This window comes from Heterodontus francisci, chromosome 10, assembly GCF_036365525.1.
Source record: "Heterodontus francisci isolate sHetFra1 chromosome 10, sHetFra1.hap1, whole genome shotgun sequence".
NCBI lineage: Eukaryota > Metazoa > Chordata > Chondrichthyes > Heterodontiformes > Heterodontidae > Heterodontus > Heterodontus francisci.
The window spans coordinates 64,424,261-64,443,728 of NC_090380.1; the positions used below are offsets into that span (position 1 = coordinate 64,424,261).

The following is a 19,468-nucleotide window of genomic DNA, read 5'->3' on the forward strand; positions in this document are numbered from 1 at the left end:
TGTCACTCTAGAATTGACCTCTATAGCCACTCCAGGCACTGCTCCACAAACCACTGACCACCTCTCGGCACTTACCCATGTCTCTCGAGACAAGGAGGCCAAAGAAGACTATTTGGGTGCCGAGCTCGCCTCCAGCCCAATTAGGGCATTTACATTTAAAGATAGCGTCGTGTGAGCAACACAGTTGCAGCATGGGGTCAGGACCCAGAAATTATCCTGACATTGGGTTCCCGACCCCGATTTGAAACCCCAGTTCATTATCTCTGCCCTGGAGCTATAACAAGCAATGTTTCTTTCTTCTGTGTTGGATTTCAGCCTAGATGCAGCCCATATCCTTTTATACCCTTCCTTATGTTGGCATGTCTCACCAGCTATGTTGTCTCTACTCTCTGATTAAGATAAAGTATCAAAACAGAGATTTATTTTCTCATAGAACTAATACTCAAGTCCTTGTACCTCCAATCCACAGCACTTCATCAGCAAAAACATTCTTTTCATTTCTGTTAGCTATTCTACCTTGAGGGTCTGCTGTTGATTCTAAGGTTTTCAGATCCTTCAAGCTTCCACACTTATTACAAGGCCATTTGTATATTAGCTTGTCTATTCCCACAGATTTCACTTTCTTATCCATTTTCCATGCAAGGTTATCTGCTCAAAACTTACAGAACAGTCCAGACAATGATTAGCTGTTTCAACATGTTGTGGCTTAAGATTATGTTATCATATTTATGAGGTGAAAAATAACATTTCCCATGACTGCAATGTGCTCAGTAACCTTGTTCTCTTAAAAAAAACAAAGCACAGTATACTAAACTAGCAGATTCCATCGCTATCAAATTAGCAGCAGAATCTCGCCTGCTGCCCTGATTAACCCTATCTATTCTGGTCTATTTCACTCACCCGAAGTTATTATCCAACATTCAAAAATCCATTTGAAGTTTTCTAACTTTTCTCTGATTGTATAAGTGCAGGTTGTTCATTCTCCTCCCCAGTAAAAGAAAAAGGTTAAAGACTGAGTGCTTCTACAGTATCAAATGCGAGTTATAACTATTAAGTTATCTGAAATTTCAGATTTGTTTTATTGCAAGAGCTGAGAAAACACATCAATTTAAAATTGTTTTAAGGTTAAGAATGCCATACTTTAAAAAATTAGATGGGTTGATAAAGCATTTGTAGGGTGTAAAGTAATTACAAACAGCCTCCATTAGATGGTGCCAAAGTATAGAAAATACACTGAGCAAGCTGATGGATTCCTCTAAATCTTCAATTAGTATTCACAATAATATTGTTTGTAATAGCAGAGAGATTATGCATAACCAAAAAAGCAATTGCTCTATTTCCAGAACCTGAAACACATGGGTCCATATGTTGAGAAATATGCCATATTTTTAAACTTGATTTGTTTGGGAATTTGGGCATTCGTGATTGATGTCTGGAATTTTGTTTGGTAGATATTTGTATGAGGAAGGGACAGTATGTGGGGGTGTTTCTCTGTGGGAGTAGTTGAGATTATTTCTTGTTCCGTGTGTGGGACAGGTTGAAATTTTTGGGTGCAAAGAATGGAATGAAATTATGCATTTGGGAGGGAGGGATGCATTTAGACACAGTTGTGTTTGCCAAATTTCAACACTATCATCGTAAGTGATGCACTTCATAGTTTTCCTTTTCACAAAATGCTCATGAATGAAGAAAGACCTAAACCCATCCCAATACATCCAGAATAACCCTACACCACACCGCACCCACCCCACCCCCGCACCCACCCTTGCACCCGACCCCCGCCAGCATCATTGCTGTATCTAGCTGTTCTTAAATGATTCCAAGGTTTCAACTCCACCACTCTGCTCAGAAATCCATTCCTTTTTGCTGTTTCGATTTCTCTGTTGAATGCTGCCCCTATTGAAAATGAATCAAGTCATGTATTTTCTTACTGGCCATAAACTTCTGTTCATACATTATAATGTCCGAGTTTATAATGTCAATCTCTTAAAGGAATTGTATGCTTTCAGTTTTTTCCTAAACTAAAAATATCACGGTAATGCTTACCCTCCACACATTCAACACAAGGATCTTTAGATTTTCCACCCATTAATTTGCCTATATTGTTTTTTTCCTAGCAGTTTAGTAATTTTTCTGTATTATGACCTAAAATATTGGCTACTATAACCTAAAGCCAGTAACTCATATTGGGGCATGGATCCACGAATAGCAACAGGTCTCTCGTACCTTATTGGCCATTATTCATATGCAAGATTAAACACTGAGACTGTGACAATCTCTGATCCAATACCTGTGGCAGTGGAGGAATTTCAATCCAATAGACTGAGATCCTGTCTGTGCCAGAGTGGTGCATCTTGGGCATGTTATAATGCAAAATGCAGTACAAGAAAGCCATGTTTAGTGGAAGCCAACAACACTGGCAATAAAATATTATTGCCCGTAGAATTGACTCCCTTTAGGCCAATTTAAGTTCTCCAAGAGTCAATCTTCTGTAACATTCTAGAGATTTCCAGGTGATGACCCTAGCCTGGAAACTCCTGTGGGCCCCATTTCAACTGCTACATGGTATGGGATGCTGGATTCTTGCTGGTGTCCAGTATGATTGGTGCTCAGAAGGACGGACCACCAGAAAATCTAGCAGATTGCACTATCCCACCAGCCCCGCATTCTTTTAATTAGCCAGCCCCCTGGAGGGCAGATGGACGTTCTGCCTGCCTCTGCCCCCACAGGATATACTCGCATCAGCAGGTCATATGTGAAGGTTTCACATGAGACTATATGACATCCTGGGCTACATTGTGTTCTTTTCTTACAAGGGTTTTAGTACTCGTCTAAAATGAACATTTCTAGGGACTGCTGCTGGTTTTATTGTCAGTTTTCAATTCGACATTTAGGAAGAAGCGACTCTAATTGAAAAGTTGAAAGTGTCTTCTTACTTGGGCATTGACATTACAACAACATGTTTCACATTTTCAGCTTTTAGGAAAACGAAGACGTTATTCACTAAAAATTTGATGTCTCTAAAAACTCAAAAGAAATTGGTTTGTTTAAAGTCACTCACACCTAGGCCAACAAGAACATCATCAAGTTGTGCCATATAAAGAATATTGTCAAAATAACACTTATCAAAAGCAAGGCAGTATTTTGTTAAAAAAAAGGCATATGATGTATATGAAAGTTTTCAATTGTAACATAAATAAATGGAATTATTTGATTACTCTGGAACAATGCAAAGCTTTCATCGAAAAGTTTATAAAAGCTGCATTGTCAGAGTTTGGGTTGGAAGCGCCAGACAGTGGTAATTGCTTTTTCATTTTCTGGGTTACACACAGGGCCAGTATCCCCATGGTACCAGTCAGGCACTTACACTAGACAATCAAATCTTTGAAGCTTACTAGTCAGTGCCATATACCACTGTTAAAGGAAGAATGTAAAACGACAAATACAATTTGGGATTTTTGGGGTTCAATCTTTGGTCATTGCTGAGAAAAGTGCTCTCTACCAGGGTGGTTACGAGGGCATATAAATTGTCCTGAACAGCCAAAAGGGAAAAAGTCACCCTGGGTCACGGCTCTTGATTTTTTTCATCTGTGAAACTCATGCATATACATTATTTATATTTTCTTTCTTTGGCCTCCTTGTCTCGAGAGACAATGGGTAAGCGCCTAGAGGTGGTCAGTGGTGTGTGGAGCAGCGCCTGGAGTGGCTATAAAGGCCAATTCTCGAGTGACGGGCTCTTCCACAGGTGCTGCAGAAAAATTTGTTTGTCGGGGCTGTTACACAGTTGGCTCTCTCCTTGCGCCTCTGTCTTTTTTCCTGCCAACTGCTAAGTCTCTTCGACTCGCCACACTTTAGCCCTGTCTTTATGGCTGCCCACCAGCTCTGGCGAACGCTGGCAACTGACTCCCACGACTTGTGGTCAATGTCACAGGACTTCATGTCACGTTTGCAGACGTCTTTAAAGCGGAGACATGGATGGCTGGTGGGTCTGATATCAGTGGCGAGCTCGCTGTACAATGTGTCTTTGGGGATCCTGCCATCTTCCATGCGGCTCACATGGCCAAGTCATCTCAAGCGCCGCTGACTCAGTAGTGTGTATAAGCTGGGGATGTTGGCCGCCTCGAGGACTTCTGTGTTGGAGATACGGTCCTGCTACCTGATGCCAAGTATTCTCCGGAGGCAGCGAAGATGGAATAAATTGAGACGTCGCTCTTGGCTGACATACGTTGTCCAGGCCTCGCTGCCATAGAGCAAGGTGCTGAGGACACAGGCTTGATACACTCGGACTTTGTGTTCCGTGTCAATGCGCCATTTTCCCATACTCTCTTGGCCAGTCTGGACATAGCAGTAGAAGCCTTGTTGATTTCTGCATCTAGAGACAGGTTACTGGTGATAGTTGAGCCTAGGTAGGTGAACTCTTGAACCACTTCCAGAGTGTGGTCGCCAGTATTGATGGATGGAGCATTTCTGACGTCCTGCCCCGTGATGTTCGTTTTCTTGAGGCTGATGGTTAGGCCAAATTCATTGCAGGCAGCCGCAAACCTGTCGATGAGACTCTGCAGGCACTCTTCAGTGTGAGATGTTAAAGCAGCATCGTCAGCAAAGAGGAGTTCCCTGATGAGGACTTTCCGTACTTTGGACTTCGCTCTTAGACGGGCAAGGTTGAACAACCTGCCCCCTGATCTTGTGTGGAGGAAAATTCCTTCTTCAGAGGACTTGAACGCATGTGAAAGCAGCAGGGAGAAGAAAATCCCAAAAAGTGTGGGTGCGAGAACACAGCCCTGTTTCATGCCACTCAGGATAGGAAAGGGGTCTGATGAGGAGCCACCATGTTGAATTGTGCCTTTCATATTGTCATGGAAAAGGTGTATATATATATATAAATTAACTGCCTTCATAAAACGTTTTTGGTGTAATGTTACATCATTTTGTGATCATATTTGGTTAACACATGAAAAAAAAATACCTAAAAGTTTTCCAGCTAATTCCTTGCCCCTCTAACTTATAAAGGAATATTCACTTCCTGTCCCAAGAAACACCATTGTTACCAAAAGTAATGTCAACACCAACGGCACAACTATTTTGTGTTCTCTCTGTCTAAAGTTCCGGTAATTTAGTTGCTACTTTATATTTCTCAGACTCAAATGGCCTTTTCACTATCAGTCATCTGCTGCTCACTATAGTTTCCCATTACTGATTTGAGATTGTAGATGTGAAACACAGTCAGTGTGAAACTGAGAAAGAGTGAATCAGAACTGATCAAGATTCCAGTCAATGTATATATATATATTTGTACACTCATTGAAATAACTCACAATTAACTATTCCATTCAGCAAGACAATAAAGAAAAATGCTCCATGAAAGGTAAATGAGGCTGGTGCAGAATGCATGCCTCTCAACCTCTGGACCAATCAATCAACAAAAGTGAGGAAGGATTGACCAAAATCAGGTTCACTTGTTTTTGACTGCATAGATGGGCTTGAGGCTGTCTTCAGTCTCCATTTGTACATCTCAGTGTATCATAGCAACCCACCTCTTAAGTCAATATCAGGCATCTGATTCTTATATTACACCAGGTATGCTGCTTTTGTTCTGCAAATTTCACATCACTGCAGAATTTGCTTGGCTGGAATACCAGAAATGCAGTATCAAATAGGCATATATGCAATTGAATGCTGTTAGGCAGGCCACCAGTAAGCTTGCAAGCAGCCAGTACAAGGCCACACCTAAAATTTAAGTTTTAAAGTTAAAGGTAATTTTGGTGGCCCACTACCATTATTCACATTCTAAGGATTGAAAAAAAGCCAAATATGTCATCAGCTCTCTCCTATTATTAAAAATCACACTGGCAATCAGAGGCTCTTAAGTAGCTATATTTTTCATAATCTTTTTTCACTCGTATTGTGAATGCTGGGATAACTCAACTCCAAATTAAAGAGGGAGAAGCATCTGACGGAACCTGAATTATCAGTCCTGTTAGTACAGGAGAGACAGGCTATTTTTTTCACCACTTGAATCAGGTTGTCCTGACAACACCAGCCTTTGAAAGGTGTGGTTGTATGGACTGCTTTTCTAAAGCTTGGGTTTAATCCTGTATGTTGTATTGTCAAAGGGAAATATAACTTGGAGTGCCGGAGTTGCATCATTGTTTGTCTCTCCCTGAATGTTGTCCTATTCTGGCATAATTGGAGCTTCAATTTAAAGGACTTTCTGTTCTCTAACAGCATTTTTCATATCCTTAAGAAATGGGATAGTAGTTCTGCTTTCAAAGTTCAGTATTTGTTGATGGACATTTTTTTCTTTTGCAGATCACAGGCGTTGTCCTATTGGCTGTTGGAGTATGGGGTAAACTCACCTTAGGTACTTACATTTCACTCGTTGCTGAGAATTCCACAAATGCCCCATACGTACTCATTGGGACCGGCACTACCATTATCGTTTTTGGCCTCTTTGGTTGCTTTGCAACATGTCGTGGAAGCCCATGGATGCTGAAACTGGTATGTGGTACATAAATGGTTTTACTACATTAAACACTGATATTATGCATATCTAAACCTACCTTCATCAAATTGATAGTTATTGGAGCTGTATGCCTCAAGTGATGTTAGGAAAATTAATATTGCAATTCTGTTAATTTGCTAATTTAACAATGTAATTTGAAAAAAAATTCATTCAAGTATCTTGACAAGTCTGACATTCTGGTGAAGGTGGTGGGCTGGTACTATTTACAAAGTGGTCATTGTATGCAGATTGGAGTTGTGTATTTGTTGTCTGCTTTTCCAGTTTCTCAGGTAGCACATGGTACAATGGCAGACTGTAACAGACTGACTTGCATACATTCATATTGATACTTAGTCCTGCAGACAAGCTGGAAGGTGATGGAATCACTGTATTAGGGAACTAATTCCTTAGCTTTACTGTACACAAATACATATATTCTCGGGCAGGGGATGAGAGGGAAAAACTTACTTAAATCCAAAACAGTGGCGCAGTGGTTAGCACCGCAGCCTCACAGCTCCAGCGACCCGGGTTCAATTCTGGGTACTGCCTGTGTGGAGTTTGTAAGTTCTCCCTGTGTCTGCGTGGGTTTCCTCCGGGTGCTCCGGTTTCCTCCCACATGCCAAAGACTTGCAGGTTGATAGGTAAATTGGCCATTATAAATTGCCCCTAGTATAGGTAGGTGGTAGGGAAATATAGGGACAGGTGGGGATGTGGTAGGAATATGGGATTAGTGTAGGATTAGCATAAATGAGTGGTTGATGGTCAGCACAGACTCGGTGGGCCGAAGGGCCTGTTTCAGTGCTGTATCTCTAAATAAAAAAAATAAATAAACCTCAACTGTATCTGTATATTTCTGATGTTAGAAATACAGAGCAAGTCATTCAGTATCTGTAGAGCTCTGTGAATGCTCTTACACGTTACAATTTAACCTGTCTTTTCTCTTTAATTTGCAGACAGGCCTATTTCCAAACTATAAATTTATTGGACATAAAGGAGGGTCCCTTTCTCTCTAAGTTACCATAATTTAAACTTTTTTTTTTAAAGAGTAAGAGCAAATTACTTTCTTCTTTTTACTCCTTGAGTCTGCTTGTGCCACAGAGTGAGTAGTAAAAGAAAGGAAGACTTCATTTACGTAGCGCCCTTGAGGACATCAGGACATCTCAAAGCACTTTGCAGCCAATTAAGTACTTTTGAAGTGTAGTCATCGTTGTAATGCAGGAAACATGGCAGCTAATTTGCACACAGCAAGCTCCCACAAACGCAATGTGATAATGACCTGATAATCTGTTTTTGAGATTTTGATTGACAGATAAATATTGGCTGAGACACTGGGGATAACTCCCCTGCTCTTCTTTGAAATAGTTCCATGGGAATATTTACTTCCACCTGAGAGGGCAGACAGTGCCTCTGTATAACATTTTGTCTGAAAGACAGTACCTCCAACAGTGCAGCACTCCCTCAGTACTGTACTGGAGTATCAGCCTGGATTTTTGTGCTCAAGTTTCTGGAGTGGGACGTAAACTCACAGCCTTCTGACTTCAGAGGTGAGAGTGCTACCAACTGAGCCACAGCTAACATTCCAGTGCAACTTGTTCCTTGTCCTTTTCAGATCCTGCTAGAAGGTGTATAAGATCTCAGTAATATATATGATTTGGTTCTTATGAGCAGCTGGCCTTCATTCACGGCCTCCCCAAACTCTCAACAGCAGCATGGCTAAAGCTTTGAAAGCAATGGATACCAACCCATAGGCATGACCATGTTTCCCATTGCTCTGTGATGCACTGAGTTGGTGCTGAAGCGCACTCATTTTTAAATTTTTTTTAGTATTTGTCCAATGTACTTACTCCCACTGAGATTGATTAAAAATATTGTTCTCTCTTCCCTGTCCACAGTAGAGTATGTATTTTTCTGGTCCCTTTTTCTGTCTTCCCACCATTTTATTCTGATATCGTACATTTACAAAATAAAAATGCTGTTTTTTTGGATGTCGTGCAATTCCACTGGTACAGTGATCAATGCACTGTTTCCTGGGCTTCCCATGGCACAGTTGGTTAATGCAGTGAGTAGCTGAGCTATACCAACCATCTGATCCACAACTGGTGTTGACTTAGCTGATCTCAGCCAGTGGTCAAGAAGCTGCAGCGAGCTTAGCATCCACACCACCAGCTGAAGTCAGCTGGGAATGCAGAAAATCTGGAAACTTTCTCAGTCTTGATAAGTTAAGTGCACAGGTGTGGATGTCAGGTGAGAACAGGATTGGACTCAGCTTAAGTACTTCCCTGTGGGTCAATATCCTGTTGCCACTCACTGGCTAGCTCATATATGAAGGGTCACATGGATGAAGTATAGAAAGGCATTCATAGCTCTTAGCTAATCAAGGAGAGGCAAGAAAACTAGCTGCAAAGCAAGGGGAAAAAGTCACCTGTTCTGTGGAAAATCAAAATCTTGATGTTTCTCCTGTTATTGGTTTCACTTTGAAACTCCCCAGAATGTCATGCATGGTTTTTGAGCGACATAGTATAGCAGAAGCAAGGATTCCACTTAACATACCTTTGGGTTTATCGGGTCAATGACCTTGAATATCACTAACATTTGGACTATTGCTTCTCTGTTTGTAGTATGCCATGTTCCTCTCCCTGGTATTCTTGGCAGAGCTGGTGGCTGGCATTTCTGGTTTTGTGTTTCGACATGAGGTAAGTATGTTTGTAATTTTATTTGAATTGGGATCACAAGATGATAAATCCTTTATCTTGCTCTACTATTTTCACCCGTGTTGCAAATATTCATATTATCTTCAATATATGCTTTATTTACAATGTATTTACTTTAAACAAGAATGAGAAGTATAAGAATAATTAGAAAGGGAGCATTTCAGTTTAATTCTTCATTACTTAAGTGCACAATACTGACTCAGTTCAATTAAGAACAAAGAACAGTACAGCACAGGAACAGGCCATTTGGCCCTCCAAGCCTGCGCCGATCTTGATGCCTGCCTAAACTAAAACTTTCTGCACTTCCGGGGTCCGTATCCCTCTATTCCCATCCTATTCATATATTTGTCAAGATGCCTCTTAAACATCTCTATGGTACCTGCTTCCACCACCGCCCCCGGCAACAAGTTCCAGGCACTCACCACCCTCAGTGTAAAGAACTTGCCTCGCACATCCCCTCTAAACTTTGCCCCTCTCACCTTAAACCTGTGTCCCCCAGTAACTGACTCTTCCACCCTGGGAAAAAGTTCTGACTATCCACTCTGTCCATGCCGCTTATAACTTTGTAAACCTCTATCATGTCGCCCCTCCACATCCGTCGTTCCAGTGAAAACAATCCGAGTTTATCCAACCTCTCCTCATAGCTAATGCCCTCCAGACCAGGCAACACCCTGGTAAACCTCTTCTGTACCCTCTCCAAAGCCTCCACGTCCTCTGGTAGTGTGGCGACCAGAATTGCACACAATATTCTAAGTGTGGCCTAACTTAAGTTCTGTACAGCTGCAGCATGACTTGCCAATTTTTATACTCTATGCCCCAACCGATGAAGGCAAGCATGCTGTATGCCTTCTTGACTACCTTATCCACCTGCGTTGCCACTTTCAGTGACCTGTGGACCTGTACGCCCAGATCTCTCTGCCTGTCAATACTCCTAAGGGTTCTGCCATTTACTGTATACTTCCCACCTGCATTAGACCTTCCAAAATGCATTACCTCACATTTGTCCGGATTAAACTCCATCTGCCATTTCTCCGCCCAAGTCTCCAACCGATCTGTATCCTCTGACAATCCTCATCACTATCCGCAACTCCACCAACCTTTGTGTCGTCCGCAAACTTAATAATCAGACCAGCTACATTTTCCTCCAAATCATTAATATACACTACAAAGAGCAAAGGTCCCAGCACTGATCCCTGCGAAACACCACTAGTCACATCCCTCCATTCAGAAAAGCACCCTTCCACTGCTACCCTCTGTCTTCTATGACGGAGCCAGTTCTGTATCCATCTTACCAGCTCCCCTCTGATCCCGTGTGACTTCACCTTTTGTACCAGTCTGCCATGAGGGACCTTGTCAAAGGCTTTACTGAAGTCCATATAGATAACATCCACTGCCCTTCCTTCATCAATCATCTTCGTCACTTCCTCAAAAAACTCAATCAAATTAGTGAGATACGACCTCCACCATGCTGCCTCTTGCTAATAAGTCCATCTGTTTCCAAATGGGAGTAAATCCTGTCCCGAAGAATCCTCTCTAATAATTTCCCTACCACTGACATAAGGCTCACCGGCCTATAATTTCCTGGATTATCCTTGCTACCCTTCTTAAACAAAGGAACAACATTGGCTATTCTCTAGTCCTCTGGGACCTCACCTGTAGCCAATGAGGATGCAAAGATTTCTGTCAAGGCCCCAGCAATTTCTTCCCTTGCCTCCCTTAATATTCTGGGGTAGATCCCATCAGGCCCTGGGAACTTATCTACCTTAATGCTTTGCAAGACACCCAACACCTCCTCCTTTTTGATAATGAGATGACTGGGACTATCTACACTCCCTTCCCTAGGCTCATCATCCACCAAGTCCTTCTCCTTGGTGAATACTGATGCAAAGTACTCATTTAGTACCTCGCCCATTTCTTCTGGCTCCACACATAGATTCCCTTCTCTGTCCTTGAGTGGGCCAACCCTTTCCCTGGTTACCCTCTTGCTGTTTATATACATATAAAAAGCCTTGGGATTTTCCTTAATCCTGTTTGCCAATGACTCCTCATAACCCCTTTTAGCCCTCCTGACTCCTTGCTTAAGTTCCTTCCTACTGTCTTTATATTCCTCAAGGGATTCGTCTGCTTCTAGCCTTCCAGCCCTTATGAATGCTTCCTTTTTCTTTTTGACGAGGCTCACAATATCCCTCGTTATCCAAGGTTCCCGAAACTTGCCAAACTTATCCTTCTTCCTCACAGGAACATGTTGGTCCTGGATTCTAATCAACTGACATTTGAAAGACTCTCACATGTCAGATGTTGATTTACTCTCAAATAGCCGCCCCCAATCTAAATTCTTCAGTTCCTGCCTAATATTGTTATAATTAGCCTTCCCCCAATTTCGCACCTTCACCCGAGGACTACTGTTATCCTTATCCACAAGTACCTTAAAACTTATGGAATTATGGTCACTGTTCCCGAAATGCTCCCCTACTGAAACTTCGACCACCTGGCTGGGCTCATTCCCCAATACCAGGTCCAGTACGGCCCCATCCCTAGTTGGACTATCTACGTATTGTTTCAAGAAGCCCTCCAGTAATACACTTTTGTAACAAAATGTGTTTTAGTTCATCTATTGTAAAGATTTTATTTTGACAAAATTTAGAACTTTTATTCACACCCTTCCCTAGGCTCATCATCCACCAAGTCCTTCTCCTTGGTGAATACTGATGCAAAGTGCTCATTTAGCACCTCGCCCATTTCCTCTGGAAATGTTGCATATGTTTTCTGTGGAGCCATGTTGTGCATAGAATAGTACAGTACAGAAGGAGCCCATTAAATCTGCACTGGCTCTTTCAAAGAGCAATCCATTTAATCCCACTCCCCCACTCTTCCCTGAGATCCCTGCAATTTTCTTTCTCTTTCAATTATTTATCCAATTCCCTTTTGAAGGCTACTATTGAATCTATATCCACCATCCTATTGGGCAGTGCATTCCAAATCCTTACCATTCATTGCGTAAAAGTTTTTTTCATGTCATCTAGATCTTCTGCCAATCACCTTAAATCTGTGCCTTCTAGTTATCGACTCTTCAGGCACTGGAAACCAATTCTCTTTATTTACTCTATCTAAACCCTGCATGATTTTAAAAACCTCTATCAAATCTCCTCTAAGCCTACTTGCTATTGAAATGACTTGACTTTCTCTGGCAAGGTTACCTCATATCTACCATATTGTTAAGACCAGGTGAGAAGTGTGTCTAGGGGTCTTCTACTGTCTTTACCTGATCTTATTGTAACAAGGTTTTATTTTTAAACACACTGTGTTTGAGCTCCCCCTTTTGTGAATCCTTGTTCACAGCTTTCCAATTATAAGTCAAAGCAACCAACACACCAGGTTTTCTCAGGTTTAAAGGAGAAAAGTGAAATTTATTAAAACTTAGACTTAAACTCTAATACAGTTGATGCCTAAGGATATATGATGCACCAACGCTTGCATGCACACACAATATACACATGCAAATAGGGACAGAAAAGAGGAGAGGAAAATATAGTAGAGAAGGACTTGAGGCAATATCAGAAGAGTTCTGTTCTGATGAAGGATCACTGACCTGAAACGTTAACTTTGCTTCTCTCTCCACAAATGCTGCCAGACCTGCTGAGTATTTCCAGCATTTCTTGTTTTCATTTCAGAAGAGTTTCTTGTTTACTGTGCTTCGAGCTCATTTGATTATAAGTAGTCTTGAAGTTCATCGGGGCCCATTGTTCTTCTTAAACCTTGTTCACGTAGGACTTTTCTCTCTTTGAGTTTCATGTGTTTTCACAAGATTCAGTTCTGTGGGAAGAGATGGAGGCAGGCAAGACTGGAGAGGTTCTGCTTCAGTTCCAGGAGCACATGGCTTTCTCAGTTCAAATCCTCTGTTGGAAGTTCAAATTCAAAACCTCCAACAGTCATGTACCCAAAATTGGTCTGACCACTTACATAACGTAAGAAATAAGAAGTAGGAGCAGGAGTAGGCCATTCTGCCCCACCATTCAATAAGATCATGGCTGATCTGCCCCAGACCTCAACTCCTCTTTCATGCCAGCTCCTCATAGACCTCAACTCCCCGATATTTCAAAAATTGATCTACCTCCTCTTTAAATACTTTCAGTAATCTAGCCGCCACAACTGTCTGGGGTAGAGAATTCCAGACATTCACTACCCTCTGAGAGAAGAAATGCCTTTGCATCTCAGTTTTAAATAAGTGTCCCCTTATTCTCTATCTATGTCCCCTAGTTTGAGATTCCCCCACTAGTGGAAACATCTTCTCAACATCTACCCTTCAAGCTCCCTCAGAATCTTGTACGTTTCAATAAGATCACCCCTCATTCTTCTAAACTCTAATGAATAAATGCCTAACTGTTTAGCCGTTCTTGATAAGTCAACCCCATCATCCCAGGAATCAGCCTAGTGAATCTCTTTTGAACTGTCTCCAATGCCAGTATATCCTTTCTTAAATACGGGGACCAAACTGTACACAGTTCTTCTGTGTATTGGGGAAGCAACGACTGGGTCCCCATTGTCCCAACACTGTCTGTTACTATTCAAATGTCTTTCCAGTCAGGGTCTGGCAATTTTAAGTTTAATATTCATGTGTCGAAATAATGTGTGCCTCAGACTTGGCAGGTGCAGGGTTTGCCTGACAATGTAAATACAGCAACTTCACACTATTCAATGCATTTCAACAGTGAGGCAGACCGAGATGCTTTTTCATAAAACTAAGGGCAGAGCAGCGCATTTCAAACACAGGTGATTTAAATGGGGGGCTGGGGAGGTATAGGGACAGATTCATTTGTAGCTGATTAATCATTGAAAAAAATGTCAGAAAAGTGGCAAACATTAAAAGGTAAAAATATAGGCATAACATCAGTGCTGGAGTGAGCTTCCTATCTATCCACTTCATACTGCCCTGAAATAGAAAGTAAGCAACAAATGGGGGTGGAAAGGAGAATGAGCCTTTAGGCCTGTAGTGTACAAAAACGGTTATATACATTGCAAAATATGACAGACATATTTAGCTACTTTAAAATAAAATTCAATCTGGTCATTAAATAACAACACTGTCTGAGAATTGAGATTTTTTTTCCATTGCCTATAAATGGAATCTTAATGAAAGACCATTATCACCCTCCATTCCTCCAACATTGAGGTCCTGTCCCATCCCATACCACCACTCTACCATCAGCAGCAGTGCCTTCAGCAACATATACTGTGGAATTCTCTTCCTCAATTCTTCTGTCTTACTGTCTCTGCCCATCTTCAAAATCCTTCTTAAAACCTCTTTAACTAGGTTTAGGTCACATCTCACAATCTCTCTTTCTGTTTGAGTTTCAAGTGAGAACTAGGCCAAATATAATAAGTTGAGAGGGAAAGTAAAGAGGAAAATATGACTGGCAAAGAGAATGAGAATAGAATGGCAGTTAACATAAAAGGGAACCCAAAAATCTTTTACTGGCATGCAAGTAGTAAGTAGGTAGTAAGAAGCAGGGTGGGGCCTATTAGGAATCAAAAACGGTGATATATGCTTAGAGGTGCAGGGAAAGAATAGTTAATGAGTACTTTGTATTGGTGTTACTAAGGAAGAAGATGCCGAAAAGTATCAGTAGAAGATGAGGTGAAAATTGATAGGCAGGATATCATGGAAAGGTGGGCTATGCTTAGAGTGGATAAGTCACCTGGTCCAGATGGCTTGCATCCTAATTTTCTCAAAGAAGTGGGAGTGGAGATAACGGAAGGGCTTGTCATTATCTTCCAATCTTCCCTAGATACTGGGGAGGTGCCAGAGGATTGGAGAGAGGCAAATATGACACCCTTAGTCAAGAAACGTGTCAGGATATTCCTAGTAACTACAGACCTATCAGTTTAACATCTGTGGTGGGTAAAGTTCTGGAAAAAATAATCAGGGAAAAATAAAATCAACAGGTGCTTGCAGAGGTTTGAGTTAATTGGGGAGAGCCAGCAAGGATTTGTAAATGGCAGACCATGCTTGACTAATCTAATTGATATTTTTTAATGAAGTAGCAGAGAAGGTGGAAGTAGGGAAAGCAATGGATTTTGTTTATATTGATTTTAAGAAAACATTTGACAAAGTACCACATAAAAGGCTGGTTAACAAAATTGAGACTCATGGAGTCGGAAGGTCAGTGTCAGCTTGGATTAAAAAAAATTGGCTTAAGGATAGAAAACAGCGAGTCGTGGTAAATGGTTGATTTTCAGACTGGAAGATGGTAGACTGGGCCCACTGCTTTTTTTTGATATACATAAATGACTTTGGTATTGGAATACAGAATAAAATTTCACAATTTGCCAATGATACCAAACTTGGAGGTGTGGCAGACAGTGAGGAAGATACCAATCAATTGCAACAGGACATAGAAAGGCTCGTAGAATGGGAAGACAAGTCATAGAGTCATTTATAGCACAGAAGGAGACCATTCGGTCCATTGAGTCCAGCTCTGGATCGGCCACAACTAGAGTAGTGCGTTCAGTTCTGGTCTCCACGCTTTCGGAAGGATGTGAGGGTCCTTGAGAGGGTGCAGAGGAAATTTACCAGAATGGTTCGAGGGATGAGAAGTTTTAGCTACAAAATTAGGTTGGAGAAGCTGGGATTGTTCTCCTTGGAGCAAAGAACATTGAGGAGTGATTTGATAGAGGTGTACAAGATTATGACAGGTTTAGATAAGGTAGAAAAAGAAAAGCTATTCCCATTAGCTGATGGGACAAGGACTAGGGGACACAGATTTAAGGTTTTAGGCAAGAGATACAGGGGGGTTGCGAGGAAGAACTTTTTTATACATCAAGTGGTAATGACCTGGAAGTCGCTGCCTACGAGGGTGGTGAAAGCAGAGACGATGAATGAATTTAAAAAGAAATTAGATGGACACTTAAGGGAAATAAACTTACAGGGGATAGAGCGGGGGAATGGGACTGATTGTATTGCTCTGCAGAGAGCCAGCATGGACGTGATGGGTCGAATGGCCTCCTTTTGTGCCGTGATGACTCTTTATGACTCTGAGTCCTCTGACCCACCTGTAAAGTGCTTTGGAATATTTTTTAATGTGAAAGGTGTTATAGAAGTGCAGATTGTTGAGTAATACTAGTAGCAGCTTTTGTTCTTTGTTCAAATAATAAATGTTATTTTGCTCTTCTGCAGATCAAGGATATCTTTTTCAAGACTTACACAGATGCTGTTCATAATTACAATGGAAAAGACGAGCAAAGTCATGCAGTGGATGATGTACAGAATAGTGTAAGTAAATCAGTCATTTATAACACCAGTGTCAAGATTAGTTAATGTTCTTCCACTGGGTTAGGTGAGGATTATTAGAAGGAAAATGGCTGCAATAAATGTCATAGCTTATAAATACTGAAACCAAATTTGAAAACTTAACCAGACATAGCTACACAGAATCTTTCCCGCCTGCAAAATATCCTTTGAGCACTAGGGCAGAATTTTGTGCAGGTAGCGGGTGTCCCAACACCAAGCCAGGAAGTCTAGGGGAACCCTGCCTCGGCCGCTCATGGGACCCTCCCAGCTGTATTTAATGACATTCAGGCAATTGGAGGGGTGGCAGCTCAACAATCCCAGCAGCACCACTGGGTGTGGTGGCCACTACTGGGACTGCAGGTAGGCCCGGCACCATGAGCAGCACTGGAGCCTGAACATGAGGTAAATGAAGCAGGCCAGTCAGGCAGACCCTGGCGAGGGGGATGGGTGGGTGGCCATTGAGAGTGGGGGTGTGGGGTGTTGGTATGGGAACGGCCTTCCACTGGGGGCCTTCTGTGGGCCACAGATTGCCCGTGGAGGAGCCCCCCTCCTGCCTGCCCACAGGAAGACTGCCTGGTTTTACTGGGCAGCCTCCCCATGTGGCGGAGGCATCCCCTTCACTGGATGCCAGGGACAGCGGTGTGAGACCCTTATGTGCCCATTAATAGGCCACTTAAGGGCCTCAATTGGCCTCCAGGCAGGAAGGCTGTCCTCAGCCTTCCCCACCCTGAACTTAATTGGGCGGAGTCGGGAAGGCCAGGCAATTCAGCCCCCCACCTTTCCTCCCAATTCAATGGCCCGCCCCCCCACCTCTCAGCCCACTCCCGAGGAGTGAATTAAATCCTGCCCCTAGTACAGCTTTCAAATTCTAGAATATTGCATACAGCATGCTTACTGTTAACTGAAGCCTCCAAATGTGGTTCTATCTCTCACTCAACTGAATTGACACCTTACTGAGGAGTGAAATATATTCCCTGCATGAAGTCAATGTTGTTACAGCTATGTTATAGCACTTCCTGTCAGACTTACTTCCAGAGCTGTCATCATCAGGTGGATATGTTAACAATGCAGTTCATGTTTACAATGAGCGATACTTTTCAGAGCCACTTAAACATGGAGAGCAATGCTTGTGAGTTTATGATTCCGATAATACAGAAAGGAGGAAAGGGTTCAGGGCATGCCAAAAGCAGCCGAAGAACTGAGCAAGTAGCCAGTGACTAAAGGGGAAAGCCAGCGGCAGGAGGCCCTAGCCAGGAACTCTTAGGAACAGTTTCAGGCAGTTGGGAGGCAGAAAGGTCAGACATCGCATTGGGGTGTGGTGGGGGAATGAAGAGAGGACATTGGAGCTGGGGGATGGAGGTCTACGATCAGGACAGGGGAAGAGAGAAGCCACATGGGAGACTGAAGGCTCCCTTGAAGGGCTGGTGATGGGCATGGGGGAGCACACCTGCTTCTTATGGCCTACAAGGAGTGTTAATGAAGTGTCCACCATCTCCATGGTGGGACACTCAAGGCTGAATTGTCGGGGCCCGCGGGGGACAAGAACAGAGGCAAGCGGGGTTTGGTTTCCCAGTGTCATTCCTGGCACCAGCCATTTTCACCAGGGCAGGGGGAGGGCAGCACCACAATCCCACATGATCCATGATGAAGGTCAATTAAGCTGGTTTAAGAGCTTGTTAATGGGGATTGTTGTGATTTTCGTGGCAGCACACCCACCCGACCCTCTCCAACTGTGGAAGGGTTAGTATTAAGGCCTACATTTTTGCAGAATTGGAGCATATCTTTGGTATGGTGTGATCTCTACCTTCTACAAAGATGCGCTCCTGATTCTGGATGATTTTTCTGGTCTTTTCACCATTTATGGGCACGTTTCCCAATCTGTGCCAGGGAGTCTGCCTGGAGTGTGAGCAGAGAATGCATGTGGTAGGCTTCAGAGACTTGATACAACATAGGGCTACTGGCAGCCTCTATGGCTGGAAAAAAATGTCAACTGTTTTCAGATTGGCACATAAACCTATGCAATCATTTACTCAGTGATTGATTACTTAGGCTCTTTGGGCGATTAAATATAAATGGCATCTGGATTACCCACAGCTGCACTGGATACCGCAGATGAACAGGTGTCCCTTACATCCAGAATTTCTAGGGCACAAATGACACAGTATACATTGGATGATGTATTTCTATCAATTGCTTATCATTGCAATATGCCTGCCCATATATGAGCTAACAAATTGTACATCACATCACCTATCACTTTTGGCAGGAAACTGGAAGGATCCAAGAATGGACAGTGACATGGCAGAACCTCTGCTCACCCTATTTCTGTGAAAAAGTGGCCCAGGGAGAGTGGGAAATCCCAACCTATACTTTTAAACAAATTCTCACTTTGAATGATTGAGGATTTGATTGCGTTTACATAGATGAGGTCCGAGGATGCCTGAAGCTCACATCTGCCAGTCTGTGGTATAATGAGTTAGTTGTCTATCAAGACGCCCAGATTTTGTGGTCATCATGACGGTGAAACTCTTAGTTTTTGCCATCATTACACTGTGAAACTGACAGCAACTTCCGGCATCCACACATATGCAGTTAAATGTGGAAATCTAGAAGTTGCTCTGAGTGATTCCTTATTCCTCTCAGAGTACGCTGCTGAAATACCCACAGAAATCTTGTGAAATCACTTGAATTGAGATGAACTTTCACTTTTACGCTATTAGTCTTGCTGTAAAAAGCCTTGAAAAGTTATGCGTTGCAACTGGGTTTTTAACGGCGTACTAAGTTCATAATTACTGCTGAACAACCTCTCCAGCCTTGAAAAATGAATTCAATATTCGTGGAATGTCAAATCTCCTCTTTATGATAAAAATTCCATAGGTTTTTAATCTAACGTTTTTATTTTGAAGTTTGTTATGATACTTTGGCTTCTACCTTATTCCCATCTGTCTGTTCCAATCTTTAATTTGC

General features: G+C 42.3%; 1 protein-coding gene across 1 annotated transcript in view; it reads left to right on the forward strand.

Moving 5' to 3' along the window:
* The window catches only part of tspan7 (tetraspanin 7), a 127,396-nt gene that overhangs the window by 95,069 nt on the left and 12,859 nt on the right, over nt 1-19,468 (forward strand). The window contains exons 2-4 of the mRNA XM_068040641.1: nt 6,310-6,498; nt 9,121-9,195; nt 16,388-16,483. Of these exons, the coding sequence (XP_067896742.1) occupies nt 6,310-6,498; nt 9,121-9,195; nt 16,388-16,483 (360 nt within the window). The remainder of the gene's footprint in view (nt 1-6,309; nt 6,499-9,120; nt 9,196-16,387; nt 16,484-19,468) is intronic.